The sequence below is a fragment of the Recurvomyces mirabilis genome, assembly GCF_035927965.1.
Source record: "Recurvomyces mirabilis strain CCFEE 5264 chromosome Unknown scaffold_14, whole genome shotgun sequence".
NCBI classification, from domain to species: domain Eukaryota; kingdom Fungi; phylum Ascomycota; class Dothideomycetes; order Mycosphaerellales; family Teratosphaeriaceae; genus Recurvomyces; species Recurvomyces mirabilis.
This window is the reverse complement of record NW_027041948.1, coordinates 72841-88546: the sequence shown is the minus strand read 5'-3', so window position 1 is coordinate 88546 and position 15706 is coordinate 72841. Positions and strand designations below refer to the sequence as shown.

Sequence of the window (15706 nt, the reverse complement as noted above, 5' to 3'; positions counted from 1 at the left end):
ATGTTTGAGAAAGTGCATACTGAAGCTGTGAGCTCATGATTGTGAATATACACATATGAATCTATGGCTGCCTCTGGCGAGGCCGTACTATCTACTCGCGGAATGAGGAAACTACCATGACCAAGGAAGAATTCGCCGGGTAAGTAGTGTTAGGAGGCAATCTCGGTCTACAGAAGATAGTGACTAGGTTGAGACTGATTACGTGAGCCGAGAAGATAGATGACCGCAAGGCCTCGGATATCCTGTATCATACAAGCCAGCGTATAGTGGGAGTGCTAACCATGCGGGAGGTGGTGTATGCTCGGACCCTGTTCATATTCGCCACGCGAGGAAGGGGTCCGCGTGCATCATCGCTACCAGAGATGGTTGGCGCAGAAATCGCTGCACATTCACTGTCCAACACAACACCGTGGTTGAGCGACGAGATGCTCTGCCATGAACCAAGGGGAGGAATCTGAGAATTTAGCTTCCCTGGTCTCGGGCGGTTCGTCCGCTCGCTGCGGCCATCGTCCTCGCTGTCCACGGTGTGCAACACGTTCGTGTTCGGATTCGAGAACTCAATTGGTACACCTCGCGCGTACTTAGCATCAATTACACTTCCACGAACAGCCGAGAAAGTGTGGCCATTGTAGAACCGGTCACAAACTGCAAGGTTTGATGCAAAGCTGGTGCGTCGTGTCTCCGTGATCTCGAAATCAAGCAGTCCTTGTGCTTGCGCGAATCGTAGAGCCTAATTGTAGATATGAAAGTCCTCGCAGTGAGAAACAGAAAGAAAGGATCTCGAGTCTAAGACTGTCATCAAAAGACACCGCGGCATCGCCCAACACAAGAGCGAGACGCACAGACCACAGTGTGCAGTGTACTCTTTCGGTGATGATAGGCGTCCATCTTGCTGACAGGCCAAACCCTCCTCAAGACCAGAGAAAAAATGGATTCGCGAGCACCGAACGAATCGCAATCTGTTATCTTCCAGCACTCTGACTGGCCGAGGTGAGACGGGAACCTGCAGTAATCAATATATGCAGCCTACCACGATACGCATCAATGCCACCCAAGAGTATTCCTCAAGCCGACCAGGAGATCCAATTCGTGGTTGCTACAAGCAGTAACCCAAACAATGGAACCTCCGCCATAAATCGAAGGCGGATCAGATCGCAGGCGGCCACAAAATCATGGCCTGGAAGACGGCGGCGGAACTTCGAGCAACTCGAAGAGCTGAGCGGAAAGGTCAAGCGTCCAGCGCCCCTGCGAAAGACCGGCGATGCCAAAGTGCAGAAGCACGCCGCCAAAGCTGGATCCTCGACGAAGGCCGGCACCGAGCAGTTCACCGAGGGCAGTACTTGTGCTCAATCAAGCGACGAGCTTTCGAGACCACGGCTTTCTCGAAGCTCTACTCTGTCCGCCGGAAGTTTGACCTCTGTGACAACCGTAGACGAACCATTCGGGCCCGTGACTCCAAACTCACGCTTGAGCACTCCATGCAAATGTCCACAATGCCGGCCTGACCAGAGTCTTTCCGTCCAGGAACAGATCCGCGACATTGTCAAGCACGGTCATAAGCGAAAAGCGGAAGACGAAATCAAGTGGGAAGGGATCACACTCCCTGTCTCGCCACTGCGCTTGCCAGCCGCACCGTACAGCGGCATGGCTGACCCATACAACTGCGCTCCAGTACCGAGTAAGCCATGGTTTGACAACGTTCTGCATCATATGATGACTGTCTTCGCACCTCGAGGCTGGCCTGCCCTGAGAATTACATACGAGCAAGGTCTGATGTGGGAGAGATTCATGACGCAGCATGCCTTGGCTGAGCCTGCACTGTTCTATGTGCGCCTGCTGTTTGCAAGTGGAGATATGATCCGGCTCGGTATCCTACCACGAGAGACGTCATATTGGCTGCAAGCTCAAGCCATCAGTGCCATCAACGAGGCTCTTCAAGACCCGAATCGTGCGTCTTCGGATGGCCTGATACTCGCGGTAGGACGTATCGGGTTTCACGAGTCCATGTATGGAGATCGGAATGCAGCCAATGCTGTGCATCGGCCAGCTCAGCAGCGTATGATTCACATGCGAGGAGGCATGAAGGCGCTGGAATTTCCAGAACTGGTGAAGCGCTTGATGCGTCTTACAGATTCGATAATGGCGAGACAGGGTGGTACTGTTCGATTCATTGAAGACGATGAGCAAAGCACGAACTTCACCATGACAGAAGGTGTAAGGGTCTTAGAAAATTGGGTACCAAACCAAGGACAAGCACTACGGAGGTCAATCAAGATTGCTGATATCGTGAACGACTGAATGATACCACCCTCGGTAGTCCGCCTAAAGCTGCCTAACTATGCATCGCCATGTGAGGTCGAAGTGTTTGAGTGCAGGCAGAGACAGGAATAAGACTTCCTGGTACGTTGCAATCTCTAGTCGTCAAGCAGTTGTACCTTGATCGCTCTTGCGTCAGGGTTCGACGCAGCTTCAAATGCTGCCTGACCTTCTTCAAGCGTGAAGCGATGTGTTACCAGTGGTTTGAGGTCGATTAGACCTTCCGACACAAGCATGATGGCTTTAGGATACGTCTCCCTATATCGGAACTGGAACCGTATGTCGATCTCGCGGAACGAGGCGTGCATGAACGGAATCTGCTGGAAGTCCTTGCCAACCCCAATGATGAAGACGGTGCCCCCGAATCGACTGGCCTGTCGTTCGTTAGCACGTTTAACATCTGCAGGTGCAGATCGTGGAGCTCACATATATGCTAGTATGGATGCTGGACTCAACGCCAGTACATTCGATCACAAGTTTAGCCTCACCTCCGAGCGCCTGCCTGATCTGCTCTGCATTCTGCTTTGCTTCTGCATCTCGTTGAATCTGCACAGTCCGCAATCTCGGTACCAGCGACTTGGCCTTTGCCAGGCGATGCTCATCAATATCTGTAATAACGATAGGCGCTGAGCCAGCCGCATGAGCAGCCAGCAGGCTCACCATACCGATTGGTCCTGCACCACAAATGACGAGTGGATCGCCAAGCCGTAAGCCAGAGCGATCGATTCCGGCCAGGGCTACAGATAGAGGTTCGAGAAGGGCGCCTTCTTCGAAGCTTATGCTTTCTGGTAGACGGTGTAGCCATGCTTCAGGATGGACGTGATAGCGGCGGAGTGTGCCAGGAACGGGAGGAGAGGAGTAGAAGATGATATCAGGGCATGCATTATACCGACCGTTACGGCAGTGCTCGCAGGTCGGCTTGCTGCATGGTATGCCGCACTCCAGCGCCACCCGATCACCTGTAGCATAAGATGAGCGCCTGACAACGAATTTGAGATTCGAGAGGACAGACCAACTTTCAGTGACTTGACATTTGGGCCGGTCTTGATGACCACTCCAGCACTTTCGTGACCCAATCCTTGTTCATGCTTGATGACAGAAGAACCAATAGCGCCGATCTTCCAGAAGTGCACGTCTGAGCCACATATGCCCGTCGCTCTAACGTGAACCAAGCAGTCGTTTGGTCCAGGTTCGGGCAGCTTTGTTTCCACAACGTGTAATTCATGCTTTGGATTCGTCTCGATCGCAATGTTCTTCGGCTTGCGGGTCAAGACTGTCGTGACGGAAGACATGATATTTACTCTGAATTGATGAACAAGTTTGCTGCTATCAATTCCACTGCACAGTGCATTGTAAGCTTTTATGGGTCTTCGTTGCCCCTCAAAGACACGAACACAGAGCCTGAGTCGGAGTTCGGTGCTCCATGCCGTGATACCTCGTACAGACACCGCATCTCACGGCGCAAAAGGTTATGTTCATGAGAGGCTCGGTGAGCAGCTACCTTACGTGAGCACAAACATATTCAGATCGTATGCATTGCAACCGCTCAAGGCTTTTGCTAGACTACAATTTTGACGCAGTGACCTCCTTCTTCGGCCCAGTAAAGCCAAACAAATACCCAGCAACCTTCCGCATCTGGATCTCCTCACTACCCTCGGTGATCCTGTACCGCCTGTGATGCCGCCAGATATGCTCGAACTGGCAGTGTCGGCTGTAGCCCCATCCACCATGAACCTGTATCGCCCGATCTGCAGCTTCGGTACACAATCTGTTCGCCCAGTAATTGCACATACTTACCTTGTCGCCGATTCTATGCTCTACTTCAACGTGGGGCATCTTGTCCATAGCCGAGGCCGTGCAGCGGATCAAAAGTCGAAGCATCTCGCATTGTGTTGCAAGCTCGACGAGAGGGAACTGGATAGCCTGGTTTGCAGCTAGAGGCTTGCCGAAGGGCTGACGCTGTTTGGCATATTGGACGGACTGGTTGATACAGTAGACTGCTGCTCCCAGACTCGATGCTGCTTGTCGGATGCGGTTCTCGTGGACGAAGGCCTGAGCTACTGCTAGACCGCCATCGACCGGACCCATGATGCATGACGCAGGAACATGAACGTCTTCCAAAGAGACTGTGGCATGGTCTGTAGGCATGTTGAGAGTCCACTCGTAGCTTTCGACTTTGATCCCTGGCGTTTGTCGCGGCACGACGAAGCAAGTAATGCCGTTGGCCTGGCCGTCCTTGCCACCAGTACGAGCAAAGATGAAGCAGTGCGTAGCTTTGTGCATTCCGGTTTGCCACATCTTGCCGCCGTTGATGATATAACTGCCGTCATTCTGTTTGACTGCCTTGGTAGCCATGAATGTGGCATCACTGCCATGGCCGGGCTCGGTGAGACCAAACGTGATCCTGACCTTGCGTTGTAGCCTCCCTTCGATCAGTTCCTTCTTCTGCTCCTCTGTGCCGAAGTGTTGGACCATGATCACGTCTGGAAAGTTGCCAACGACACTGTGTTCGTTCTGCAGGTCATTGAACAGTCCTAGACCCTTACTAGCCAAATGCTCTCGAATAACAGCCATCCACAAGTTACTGCCACGGCCAGTTTCGTCGTTCTGTCCACCATATTTTTTGGGTAGTGAGAAGCGGAAAAAGCCAGCCTTGTCAGCTCGACGAGCACATTCGCCTAGCAAGTCCTCCCACTCATCTCGTGGAAGTCCGCCACGATCCCAGTCAGTCCTGCTATGCTCGCGGCGATGGTCAAAGAAGCGATCATTATCATCTTGTTTCTGCAGCGGTGTAATCTCGCGCTCAATAAACTCCTCAAGATGGGCAATATATTCAGTCAATGCCGGTGGGACTTCAAAATTCATCGTAGACGCCATGATGGTAAAGTTTGCATACAGTAGAAGATGTAGCCTACCAGGAAACTCTGCTGTCTACATCGCTGTGTAATTGTCCTTCTTTTGCCAATGTTGGTGTACAGCCGACACGACACTCACCTCGGGCTAGAGATGAGGAGCTGAAGTGGCGTGAAGATCAGAACCGAGCTTAATCTTGGGCGGCTGAGTCAGCGGCACGAGTGGAACACGCTAAGGTCTAAATACTTGGGATTAAAGATAATAGTCAACCTTTTATCATCCCGGAGACACGGTATCGAAGACGAAATGTGCACATTGGCTAAGCATTCACAGCATGGGGAATCGAAGGATGACGATGACCTCAACTCTTTCGACGATTGCAGGCTACGTCTAGCCACAACAGAAGGATGCCTGAGATCGGATGAAGTATCCCATTATTTATGAGACACCCTCTTATTGGATGAATGAATGCTGTAGATGCGCATGAACGGACGGGATGCCCGTCTGCGGCTGCGATGGCGGCCGGCTTTGCTGCATCGAAGTACGTCTCCATAAGCACTATTGTTCCTGCTAGCTTACTCCTTCTGGTCCTCGGAATGTGGTTCTTTCTCCTGCTTGCCTCCAGTGATGTTACCGGCGACATAGTTCTCGGTACTCCTGTCATTATTCGTGGTGAAGAACGACAGAATCAGGGCCGTGCCCGAGAATGCCAAGGACACTAGGAAGACAGTCGCTGCGGCCTGCCTGAATGCCTGGCGATATGGCTCCTGGACTGCAGCCTTGATATTGTCTGTCAATCCTTGAACAGCCTCGTAGCCTGCGGAACCTTGGAGTGCGGCCGAAAGGGCAGCTAGAGAACCCTCTGGCAGACCGAGTCCAGTCGCCACAGGATAAACCTGCTTCGGAATCGTTTGGACGAGACGATTGTTGAGCGTTGCTGTATACACAGCGACTGCAATAGCGGAGACGAAGTTACGAGTAGATCCAGAAAGACCCTATGGAGTGACTGTCAGCTCTTGCTCATGGAACACTCAGCCAGCATTCTGACTTACGCCACCTTGCCCAATCTCTTCTTGACTCCTCAGCGGGAATGTCGATGTCGTGATGGAGACACTTTCTACTATTCCCATTGCATAACATCCAATGATCAGCAGAGCTTCGGTTAGCGGCCGATTGTCGATATCCGCAGCGCAGGCAGTCAGGAAAGCGACGCCAATAACAGCTGCGCCAATCATGGCCCACTTTGGGCCAGTGAACCAAACGATGAATCCATCTATGCGCCGTCAGCAAGTACTCGGCCGCTGTCGCATACGGTCTAGCGAACTTACGGCACATCTGGGCAAACACAAACGACATCGGTGCCAGACCAGCCAGTGTACCAACGTTATACTGGCTGATTTCACCACGCCCGAAGTATATGACTGTCACGATCTGCGGGAACACGATCGAGAAGCCGTAGTACACACCAGCAGCAATTCCAGTGTTCCAAGCTGCCGACTGGAAGCGGATGTTCTTGAACAAGTGCAAAGGCAAATACGGTTCCTTGCCTCGCTTGTGAATCCAGATCTCATACGCTGGGAGGGCAGCGATCAAGGTCAGGCCGCCGATAGCCATGGTAGCGATGACGTTGGCGGACTTCCACGGATACAGCACACCTCCCCAGTTGAGGCCGAAGATGAATATAGCAAGACCACCGCTGTAGAGGATCAGGCCGATCCAGTCAAAGTGAATGAACAAGTCCTTGGCAAGCTTCTGTCTATGCAGCATACTGAACGTCGGAGGATCTGGACAAGAGCATTAGTCTTCATGCATGTTACTGAGAGACTGCATCAAACTTACGATAGAAGACAAACCACGAAAGGACGCTGACAGCATTGATGGCGATGAGGAAATAGAAGCTACTTCGAATCAGCATTGCTGGGTCAAAAGCATCACGTACAAGGACCCACCAGTTTCGCCAGCCGTGCGGATATGCCAAGAACGAGTATGCTACCCTTGCAGCCAACGGACTGGTCGGGGTCGTCATCAGATAGCAGTACGAGTTGGCCAGATATCTGTACTTCATGGGCACGATCTCAGCCACTACCCAGAAGAATGACTGCTGGAAGGCCACGGAGACACCAATCAGCACCTCGGCAGCGATGAGAGTGTTCACATCTTTAGCGAAGGCGCCAACGATGCTTCCGATCAAGGCTAGGGATGAGCCGAAGATGAAGAACCAGCGTCGTCCGAAGATGTCTGATAGCTGGCCGACCAGGAGGAAGAAGACAGCTCCCTGTGATATTCGTCAGCCTCCAGAAAGTGCGTACTACGCCCATGCAAAGCTAAACGTGAGGGCACACTGTAGCGCCCTCCAAGTGCTCAGTTCCGACATAGACAGTGGGAAATGACGACCCGGGTATGTACTTACGCAAGTCAAATTTGCAAGTGGTACCCAATTGATATTGGGATCAGGACCAATGTCTTGGTTGATCTCTGTCAAGACAGGTGCGATCAGACCATAGCCTAGACACGATTGTCAATTGAGTCCGGCCCCTCAGCAGATGCGAAGATCTCTCACCTCCTATCCCGCCCATGAACGCCATTCCGATAGCGAACAACGTGCCAATATAGTTGACGGATAACCAGTACTTTCCGTCGATTCTTTCGCTGTTGCGTCCTTTGGCTACGTCTGCTCGATCGTCGTTATCACGATGGTCGATATATGATTGATCATCTACACCATGAGCAGCGCCAGTCTGTCTGAGGCCTCCATGCTCGATCTGGTCGGTGTGACCGTCGCCATAGTCAGTGCTGGCCTTCTCGTGCTCGGACATGCTTAGGACGGGGTTCGGACGTCTGAAGAAAAGACACAAACTGAGGTGGGCGGATTGAGAAAAAATGAAAACTTGGAGACATGGGAAGGAAGTCCACTCTTTACTCGCGATACCACAGCGTCTCACCTCTTCTGATTAGCACTACTACGTCGTCGCGTTCGAGCGTCCGGCGACCAAGTGCCGAGGGCGCGAATTGATCTCCACAACGACGTCGTGCCCATTCTCTCCTAGGAGAGCAGTACAGTGCATGCTTCCTGTGCGCGGGGGCGAACAAAACGATCGCTGATTGATACAGGCAGTGATCGCAAGATAGTGCAGAAGATCTACATCAAGCGAGCCCGTATGGCTGGTACAGTTATGCATATCGCTTTTCAAATCTTTGGGTGCCAATGAGGCCCCCGCATACCCCAGTCGGATGATGGTGTCAACCGGGATCCGAAGTGCATGCGAAGGAGATCTAGGTTTGTATCCTGTGGGGTATCGGAGCTGTGGCCGCGAGAGACGGACTTCATCGATCCAATGGTCGGACCTTTCGTGCGACAAACCAGAGCTCGGCGCAGAGATTATTGGCCGTGCTTCCTGCGATGTTTGTGGGACATGCACTGTCGTATGTACTCCCAAGAGAAAGCTTCCGCCGCTGACGACGAGCTCAGAGCTGAGCATCCTCTGGCGATCCTATCTGTACCAAGCTTGAGACTTTATTTCCGCCGGATGGGACCTTGTGGGCTAAGCTAGCGACCTTTCCAATCTCGTATAGGGGAGGAAAGTCTAAGCGCCTTGACGCGCAGGGACTCGAGTGCACCGTACCGCCTATCTGGGCTCACGTGTGGCCTGCGGAAATATGTCGACGGCCATTTCGTGACCTTGAAATGGTCCAGAAGCAGCCCGGCGAGCTTCAGGGTCTGCAGATTGCGGGGAAGACATGTGTCGATGTGGAGTTATTATACTGTTGGCCGACCACTTCGAACTCATCTTCACCTCAGAGTGAAGGCATATTTCTAGAGCCTGTTCAGAAAGCACTTCTAGCTCACACTCAGCTTCGGATCAACAACATGGCGGACAAGAGTTTTGATTACATTATCGCTGGGTAGGTGCGCCAACAATAACTCTTATGGCAGGATGTCGCTGATAGTAACGAAGTGGCGGAACATGCGGCCCCGTAGTAGCTGGCCGATTGTCTGAGGATCCACACTGTACTATCCTCATCATTGAAGCTGGCTCAGACAGCGCCAATGTCGACAATATCCAGATGCCAGGCGCGTACGTGATTACCGTACTTGACGTTCCCTTTGCTCCCACTTACATTCACGCAGATGGACAAAGAACCACTATGGACCGACGGATTGGAACATCGTTACTCCACCACAGCCTGGACTTCAGAACAAAGAATGTAGACTTCCGAGAGGCAGGTTTCTAGGAGGGAGTAGTGGCTCGAACGGTACGATCTGTGTTCGCGGTGTCCCACAGGACTACGACGACTTTGGATTTCCTGAGTGGAGTGGCAAGGAGATGTTCCGTGCCATGCGTAAGAGCGAGAAATTCCATCCTGCTCATTGGTTCCCGCACAATAAGAAGGCACATGGTTATGGTGGACCACTGCACATCGAACCAGCTCCAGCACTTTTCCCGATCGCTCACAATCTTCTCGAGTCTTACCAGTCTAAGGGACTACCCTACAAACCTGACATGTTCAGCACAGGTGAGGCATCAAATGGGTGCGGCCATGCCATGCGAACCACGTATCAAGGCTCAAGGACTACTGCGGCAGACTTCATCACCAAGGACAAAGAGCGACCGAACGTCACCATCAAATGCGATTCGACGGTAGACAAGGTCATACTTGAGCGCGGTAGTGATGGCTCGCTTGAAGCGAAGGGCGTCGAGTACTTGGACAACGATGGCAACCGATATAAAGTCTACGCGAACAAGGAAGTCCTGCTCGCCGGCGGATCGTACAACACACCAACCATGCTCATGAGATCTGGAATTGGTCCCAAGGAGGACCTAGAGAGGGTCGGCATTCCCGTCCAACTAGAGCTTCCAGGCGTGGGCAAGAACCTCCAGGATCATCAGCTCATCTTCACATATTACGAACTCAGCGAGGCCGATCTGACGGACGACGCTAGGGTGAATCATGATCCTGAGTCATATGAGACCGGCTCTAAAGCATGGAAGGAGAGCAAGTCTGGCTGGCTCTCCACTTTCCCGTTCGGCACTTTCGCATTCGCTCGTGTCAACGACCGTCTTGAAAAAGAGAGCAAGCAATGGCGCGCCATGAACCGCAAGCCAGGTCGTGATCCAATGGGCCTTACCGAGACACAGCCAAACTGCGAGATCTTCAATACCGTATGCTACGGAGGTCCTCCAGAGTACACTGACTTCCCTAAAGAAGGACAATGGGCATTGGCAATGTGTGTCTTCCTCTGCGGTCAACAGTCACGCGGCTACGTCACGATCAACAGCAAGGATCCATTCGAGCCACCATTCGCAGACCCAAAGTACCTCGAGGATAAGCGCGATCTCATGATGCTGTCCGAGGGCGTGCGCTTCGCCAATGAGATTATCACCGAAGGTGCCGGTACAAAGGACATTATCAAGGGCTCGTGGCCCCCAACTGCCAAGCACCACTTGTACAAGACCAACGAGGAGTGGCACGACCATGTTTCGAAGTACGCATCCACCAGTTACCATCCCGTGGGTACCTGCAAGCTCGGAAAGAAAGATGACCCGTTGGCCGTGGTGGATCAGCATCTGCGTGTCTACGGTGTCAAGAACCTTCGCGTGGTGGACTGTAGTATTATGCCAACGAATATGTCTGGCCATACCCAGATGCCAGCTTACGGTATCGCTGAGCTTGCTGTGGAGTTCATCCAGCAGGAGAATGGTATGAGCAAGAAGGCATCGCAGGGTGACAGCGGCGAGCTTCGGGCGCAGTTGTGATGATGAGACCCTCGGAACTGTCAATTAGCTGAGGCACAGGATATTTTCCTCAGGCGTTACCAATATTGTATGTACAATTTCTGCTATGAGTGTCCGTAATCCGTTGACGACCACGGAGTCTGATGTTTTGCGTCTTCCGACTCGCCCTTGTCAAAGAAACGAAAGCTAGTATTGCTGTGGTTTGGTAACATGGACAGAAGCGAACCACAATTTATCCGTTGCGATGTTGGTGATTATTCTTGCTAGACTACATCTCATACTGAGAAGCTGCAATTGTACTACAGCTTGGCCTTGTCTTGCTTCGGCGGTGCCATATCCAGCCACGAGAAGTCCTATGTGATGTTAGCAACGCATGCAGAACAGTACGCTTGAGCCGGGACTCACCATTGGTAGATCAGCCTGTGGGTCAATGATGACATTTACAACCACAGGTACCTTCGCCTTGAAGCCAACTCCGGTCGCATGTGCAAGTTCCTCAGGCGTGCGCGCCACGAGACCAATGCCACCAGCCATCTCAGCAATCTTTTCGTACTTTGTCTGATAACCTAGCGACCACGCGGTCAGACCCTTGCCACCAGCCATCTCAGCAATCTTTTCGTACTTTGTCTGATAACCTAGCGACCACGCGGTCAGACCCTTGCCATCAGTGGTGGTGCCCTCGACCGTGTTCTTCCGTCGTTCTTCCCAACTCTCCGCATTATCTGTGTCACCTCTATATAAGCCACTGTTGTTCATGATGAAGATCAGAATATCCATCGAGTAGCGCGCCATGGTTTCCACTTCCATGCCGGAGAAGCCAAAGGCGGAGTCGCCCTCGATGGCCACAATCTTCTTGCGCGAGCCTTGTTTACCTGCCAGGCCTTCAGCACCTGGGAAGTTGTATGCAGCATACGAAGCGATGGCATATCCAAGCCCTACGCCCATGGTAGCGTAGGTACCAGCATCTAACCGTGTCCTAGGGTGCTCCATTGTGAACATGGACCTTGCAATGTCCATGGCGTTCGCTCCTTCCGAGACATAGACGATGCCGCCGTCCTTGGGATTTGATAGCTCATCCAGCTTCTTCTTGATGATTTCGTATGCTCTCTCGTAAGTCACTGGCACTTTCTGCACCGCCGCTTTCTTCGCTGCTTTCGCCTCGTTTCGTGACTTCGCCGCCTGGAGATTCTTGAAGAAAGCAGTCGATTGTCCTTGCCACTGCCAGCCGTCAAGAGCAGAGTTGATTTGGTCGACCACAACACCAACATCTCCAACGACGCTGAGCTCTGGATGGCCTCCATTCTTGCCGAGCTCGTTAGGATCGATATCAACCTGGATGATCTTGGCGTTCCCATTCCACTTTGGTGGCAAGCCGAAAGATAAGATCCAGTTTAGTCTTGCACCGAGCACAAGTACAACATCTGCTTCCTTGAACGCGGTCGAGCGAGCTGCAGAGTAGTTGTTAGGACTTGAGTCAGGGACAATGCCTTTGCCCATTGGCGATGGCACAAATGGGAGGCCAGTACTGCAATGGTATGTTAGAAACAGCAAGCATCCGTTGTAGGTAAGCTACAACACACCTCTGGACAAGTTGATTGATCTGTCGCTCAGCACGTGCAAATGCTGCACCCTTACCCAGTACTATGAAAGGTGCCTTTGCACTCTTTAAAGCCTGAACGATCTCTCGAATCTTGCCTTCAGGCGCTGCAGACTTTGGTGGGCTTGTGATCCGCTTTAACTGGTTGCGAGGAACATCGAAGGTGCCGAGAATTAAGTTCGCTGGTAGGTCAACATAGGCAGGACCAGGTCGTCCAAAGCATGCTGCTCGGTAGGCATCGTTTATAAATTTGGGAATGACGTCCGCCGAAGGAGGTCGCACTGATAACTTTGCATGTGGTGCCATGAGTGCCACCTGGTCAACATCCTGGAAAGCACCTTTGCCAGAGTTGTGTGTTTCTGCAGCGCCACTCAACACTAGCAATGGGAAGGAGTTCGCCATAGCATGTGGAACCTATATTCGCGTCAACCTCTTCATTCTCTCATCTCCAACATAGCGACATACACCTGCGAAGACGTGGAACGCTCCTGGCCCACCAACAGATATGCATACTCCTGGCCTGCCACTGAGATATCCATATGCCGTGGCAGCATAGGCAGCTGCTTGCTCATTTCGAAAGCTAATGAATCGGATACCTAGATAGAGACCTTCTTGAGCAATGTCTGTGACCGGTAGACCAGGTGTGCCGAAGATGACTTTCACACCCAGATCATGCAAGGCCTGAGCAATGATCTTTGCTCCGTAAGTACCACCCATATTGCGGACGCTGGTCCAAGGGATGTCCTGATATGCAGCCTGTCTATGAGCTTCGATGTTGCTACGAGTGAGGCCAGATGATCAACGTCGAAGTGGTCAAAAACGACAATGTAACAGTACTTCCTCACCCGACGATGGCATGTCGTCTGGAAATCACTACTGCGATCTCACAGCTACGCCAGAAGCCGAACTCAGTCCTCGGCTACAGACAGCCGAATCAATGCTGGTGGCCATAGCAAGTGCTGCGCTTCCAGTGTGAGCCTTGGGAATAATAGATGGCGGTACCCCGCGACAAGGTGAGCGCTTGAGATTTCTAGCTTTGTCGATCGAGCGGAGAAGATGAGGATAATGACAGCTGTGCCACGTGACATTCTGCACAGACGGTGCAGCGGAAACTTTAAAATCTTAATACATGGCCCTTGCTCTGCCTCACTTCTTTGACAGCTAGATTACGACAAGGTACCCCGGCCTTGGCACCCTGCACCGGGCTTCCTACTGCCACGAGACTGCGTAGATGTGGCGGGCATGAACATAGTCTTATCGAGTATACACAGTCGTCTATATCAACTTCTCGACAATTTTCCTCAGATCTGATTTCGAGATCTTCCCTGAAGCCGTCTGAGGCCACTCCGCCGGCACCTTGCCATCATCACGCCCTAACCAGAAGAAGTACCTGGGTGCCTTAAACCTCGCTAGCTTCTCGCGTACGAACGCTCTCAATTCATCATCGCTGGGGCGCGAATGGCCGTCTCGTAGCTCAAGGTAAGCACCAAGCTCTTCACCATATTTGTCGTCCGGTACTCCAACAATAGAAGCTTGTTTCACAGCCTCGTGCTCCACAAGTCGATCCTCAATCTCCATGGGTGCAATGTTCTCTCCTCCACGTATTACTAGATCCTTGATCCGGCCAGAAATGATGAAGTAGCCTTCCGAATCTAAAAAGCCTTCGTCGCCCGTGTGCATCCATCTCCTAAGACTGCCATCGCCTAGCGCACCCACACCATCATACTCGAGATCTTCTTGGTGGTATTTTAGCGCCTCTTCTGTCTTGGCTTTGTTGTGTATGTACTCTGCCATCTGTCCGTAGCCACTGACCACTATCTCGCCTTTCTCACCCCAGGGTAGGACTTTGCCCGAGTTTGGCTCTACGATCTTCGCAACAAAGTGTGGAAATAGTCTACCGGCAGTCTTGATTCGCTTTTCGTAAGGATCCGTCCTAGAAGTGACTGTCAGGTACCGCGCCTCATGCTTCAAAACATCCTACCCTTCATACTCACTCATGCATCATAGACACGAACGAGCTAAGCTCCGTCATTCCCCAACAAGTGTATAGCCTGGGAACTGGGAAGACCGTAGTGATTCGTCGTAGAAGATCTGGAGGCATGGCCGCGCCAGCAATGATGCCAAACTTGATCGTCGACCGATCAATCGAGTCGAACTCCTTCTCTGCCATCTCATTTACGAACATTGTAGGGACGCCGTATATTGCCGTACACTTGTAGCTCTCAATAGCACGCAGGGTTGCTTTTGCGTTGTAGGTCTCGCTCGGTAACACTAAGCACGACCCAGCGACGGTGCTTGAGCTGATACCCACAATCATGCCGAAGGAGTGGAACAGTGGTACTGGAAGACATATCATATCTTCTGCTTGCATCCGTGTTTGCTGCCAGATGTATCTGCCGCAGTTCATGATGTTGTAGTGTGAGAGTGATACTGATTTCGGGAGACCAGTACTGCCTGAGGTGAACTGGACGTTGACCATATCGTGTGGCGAGATAGAGACTTTAGGTAGAGCTGCTGCTGTTGCTGAGAAAGGCTTTAGATATGCTTCGTATTCTGTCGATCTTGCTAGAGCTCCAGACAGATGGTACTTCTTCCCTATGTCGCCCATGATCACGAATCGTTTTATTGACGAGATCTCGGAGGCGATCTTCGGTAGTGTCTTGGTGTTGTCGATCCGAGCGAAGCCAGGTGAAGCTACAAAGACCTTCGGATCTGTTGATGATATTAGCATCCACATCTACAGTGGGAACAAGATTCGACGCACTGACGGCCTTCAGCGTGGCCAACATCTCTGACTCTGTGTAGGCATAATTTAGCAGGACCAAAGCAGCACCTAATTGTGTACATGCGAAGAATGTCTCGAAATACTCGACTCTGCTTCCCAGGGATATAGCCACAAGATCACCTTTGCTAACACCATCGTTTGCCAGTGCTCGAGCGAGCTGTATACTGCGATCTCGAAGTTGTCGCCATGATAGTGTCAACCCCTGAGGATGTGAGACGACTGCTGGCGCACCACCCCGTATCTCAACGTGGTGATCTATGAGTTCGCGAAAGGTCAGGGTCAAAGGCACTGGAGCAGCGGGTCCCCAGACGATTGACGGGGAACGTTCATCTTGTGATAGATCTTGGGGAGAGGCTGTGGTGGCCATTCCAGGGGGGGAGCAGTAAATGGTGGTAATCAGAGACGTTGTGTGACAAGCGT

General features: G+C 52.0%; 7 protein-coding genes across 7 annotated transcripts; 2 read left to right on the top strand and 5 right to left on the bottom strand.

Annotated features, from left to right (window-relative positions):
* Positions 1–928: 928 nt before the first annotated feature.
* LTS14_005659 (uncharacterized protein) lies at positions 929–2298 on the top strand (the record flags this gene model as incomplete). The annotated part of the gene is made up of 2 exons (XM_064838357.1): positions 929–990; positions 1026–2298. 2 exons carry the CDS (start codon positions 929–931, stop codon positions 2296–2298), a joined length of 1335 nt encoding a protein of 444 aa, XP_064693811.1.
* Positions 2299–2414: 116 nt separating this feature from the next.
* Positions 2415–3608, bottom strand: LTS14_005658 (uncharacterized protein; the record flags this gene model as incomplete). Its single annotated transcript, XM_064838356.1, has 3 exons — positions 2415–2716; positions 2805–3275; positions 3329–3608. The coding sequence occupies 3 exons, from the start codon at positions 3606–3608 to the stop codon at positions 2415–2417; spliced, it is 1053 nt and encodes a 350-aa protein (XP_064693810.1).
* A 271-nt stretch (positions 3609–3879) lies between these two features.
* On the bottom strand, positions 3880–5193 carry LTS14_005657 (uncharacterized protein; the record flags this gene model as incomplete). Its single annotated transcript, XM_064838355.1, has 1 exon — positions 3880–5193. The coding sequence occupies one exon, from the start codon at positions 5191–5193 to the stop codon at positions 3880–3882; it is 1314 nt and encodes a 437-aa protein (XP_064693809.1).
* A 551-nt stretch (positions 5194–5744) lies between these two features.
* LTS14_005656 (uncharacterized protein) lies at positions 5745–7985 on the bottom strand (the record flags this gene model as incomplete). The annotated part of the gene is made up of 6 exons (XM_064838354.1): positions 5745–6164; positions 6222–6442; positions 6498–6953; positions 7009–7444; positions 7580–7674; positions 7730–7985. The coding sequence occupies 6 exons, from the start codon at positions 7983–7985 to the stop codon at positions 5745–5747; spliced, it is 1884 nt and encodes a 627-aa protein (XP_064693808.1).
* An 869-nt stretch (positions 7986–8854) lies between these two features.
* Positions 8855–10925, top strand: LTS14_005655 (uncharacterized protein; the record flags this gene model as incomplete). Its single annotated transcript, XM_064838353.1, has 2 exons — positions 8855–9072; positions 9299–10925. 2 exons carry the CDS (start codon positions 8855–8857, stop codon positions 10923–10925), a joined length of 1845 nt encoding a protein of 614 aa, XP_064693807.1.
* A 278-nt stretch (positions 10926–11203) lies between these two features.
* On the bottom strand, positions 11204–13218 carry LTS14_005654 (uncharacterized protein; the record flags this gene model as incomplete). The annotated part of the gene is made up of 4 exons (XM_064838352.1): positions 11204–11257; positions 11310–12429; positions 12485–12915; positions 12967–13218. 4 exons carry the CDS (start codon positions 13216–13218, stop codon positions 11204–11206), a joined length of 1857 nt encoding a protein of 618 aa, XP_064693806.1.
* Positions 13219–13776: 558 nt separating this feature from the next.
* LTS14_005653 (uncharacterized protein) lies at positions 13777–15653 on the bottom strand (the record flags this gene model as incomplete). Its single annotated transcript, XM_064838351.1, has 3 exons — positions 13777–14434; positions 14496–15213; positions 15266–15653. The coding sequence occupies 3 exons, from the start codon at positions 15651–15653 to the stop codon at positions 13777–13779; spliced, it is 1764 nt and encodes a 587-aa protein (XP_064693805.1).
* Positions 15654–15706: the final 53 nt, after the last annotated feature.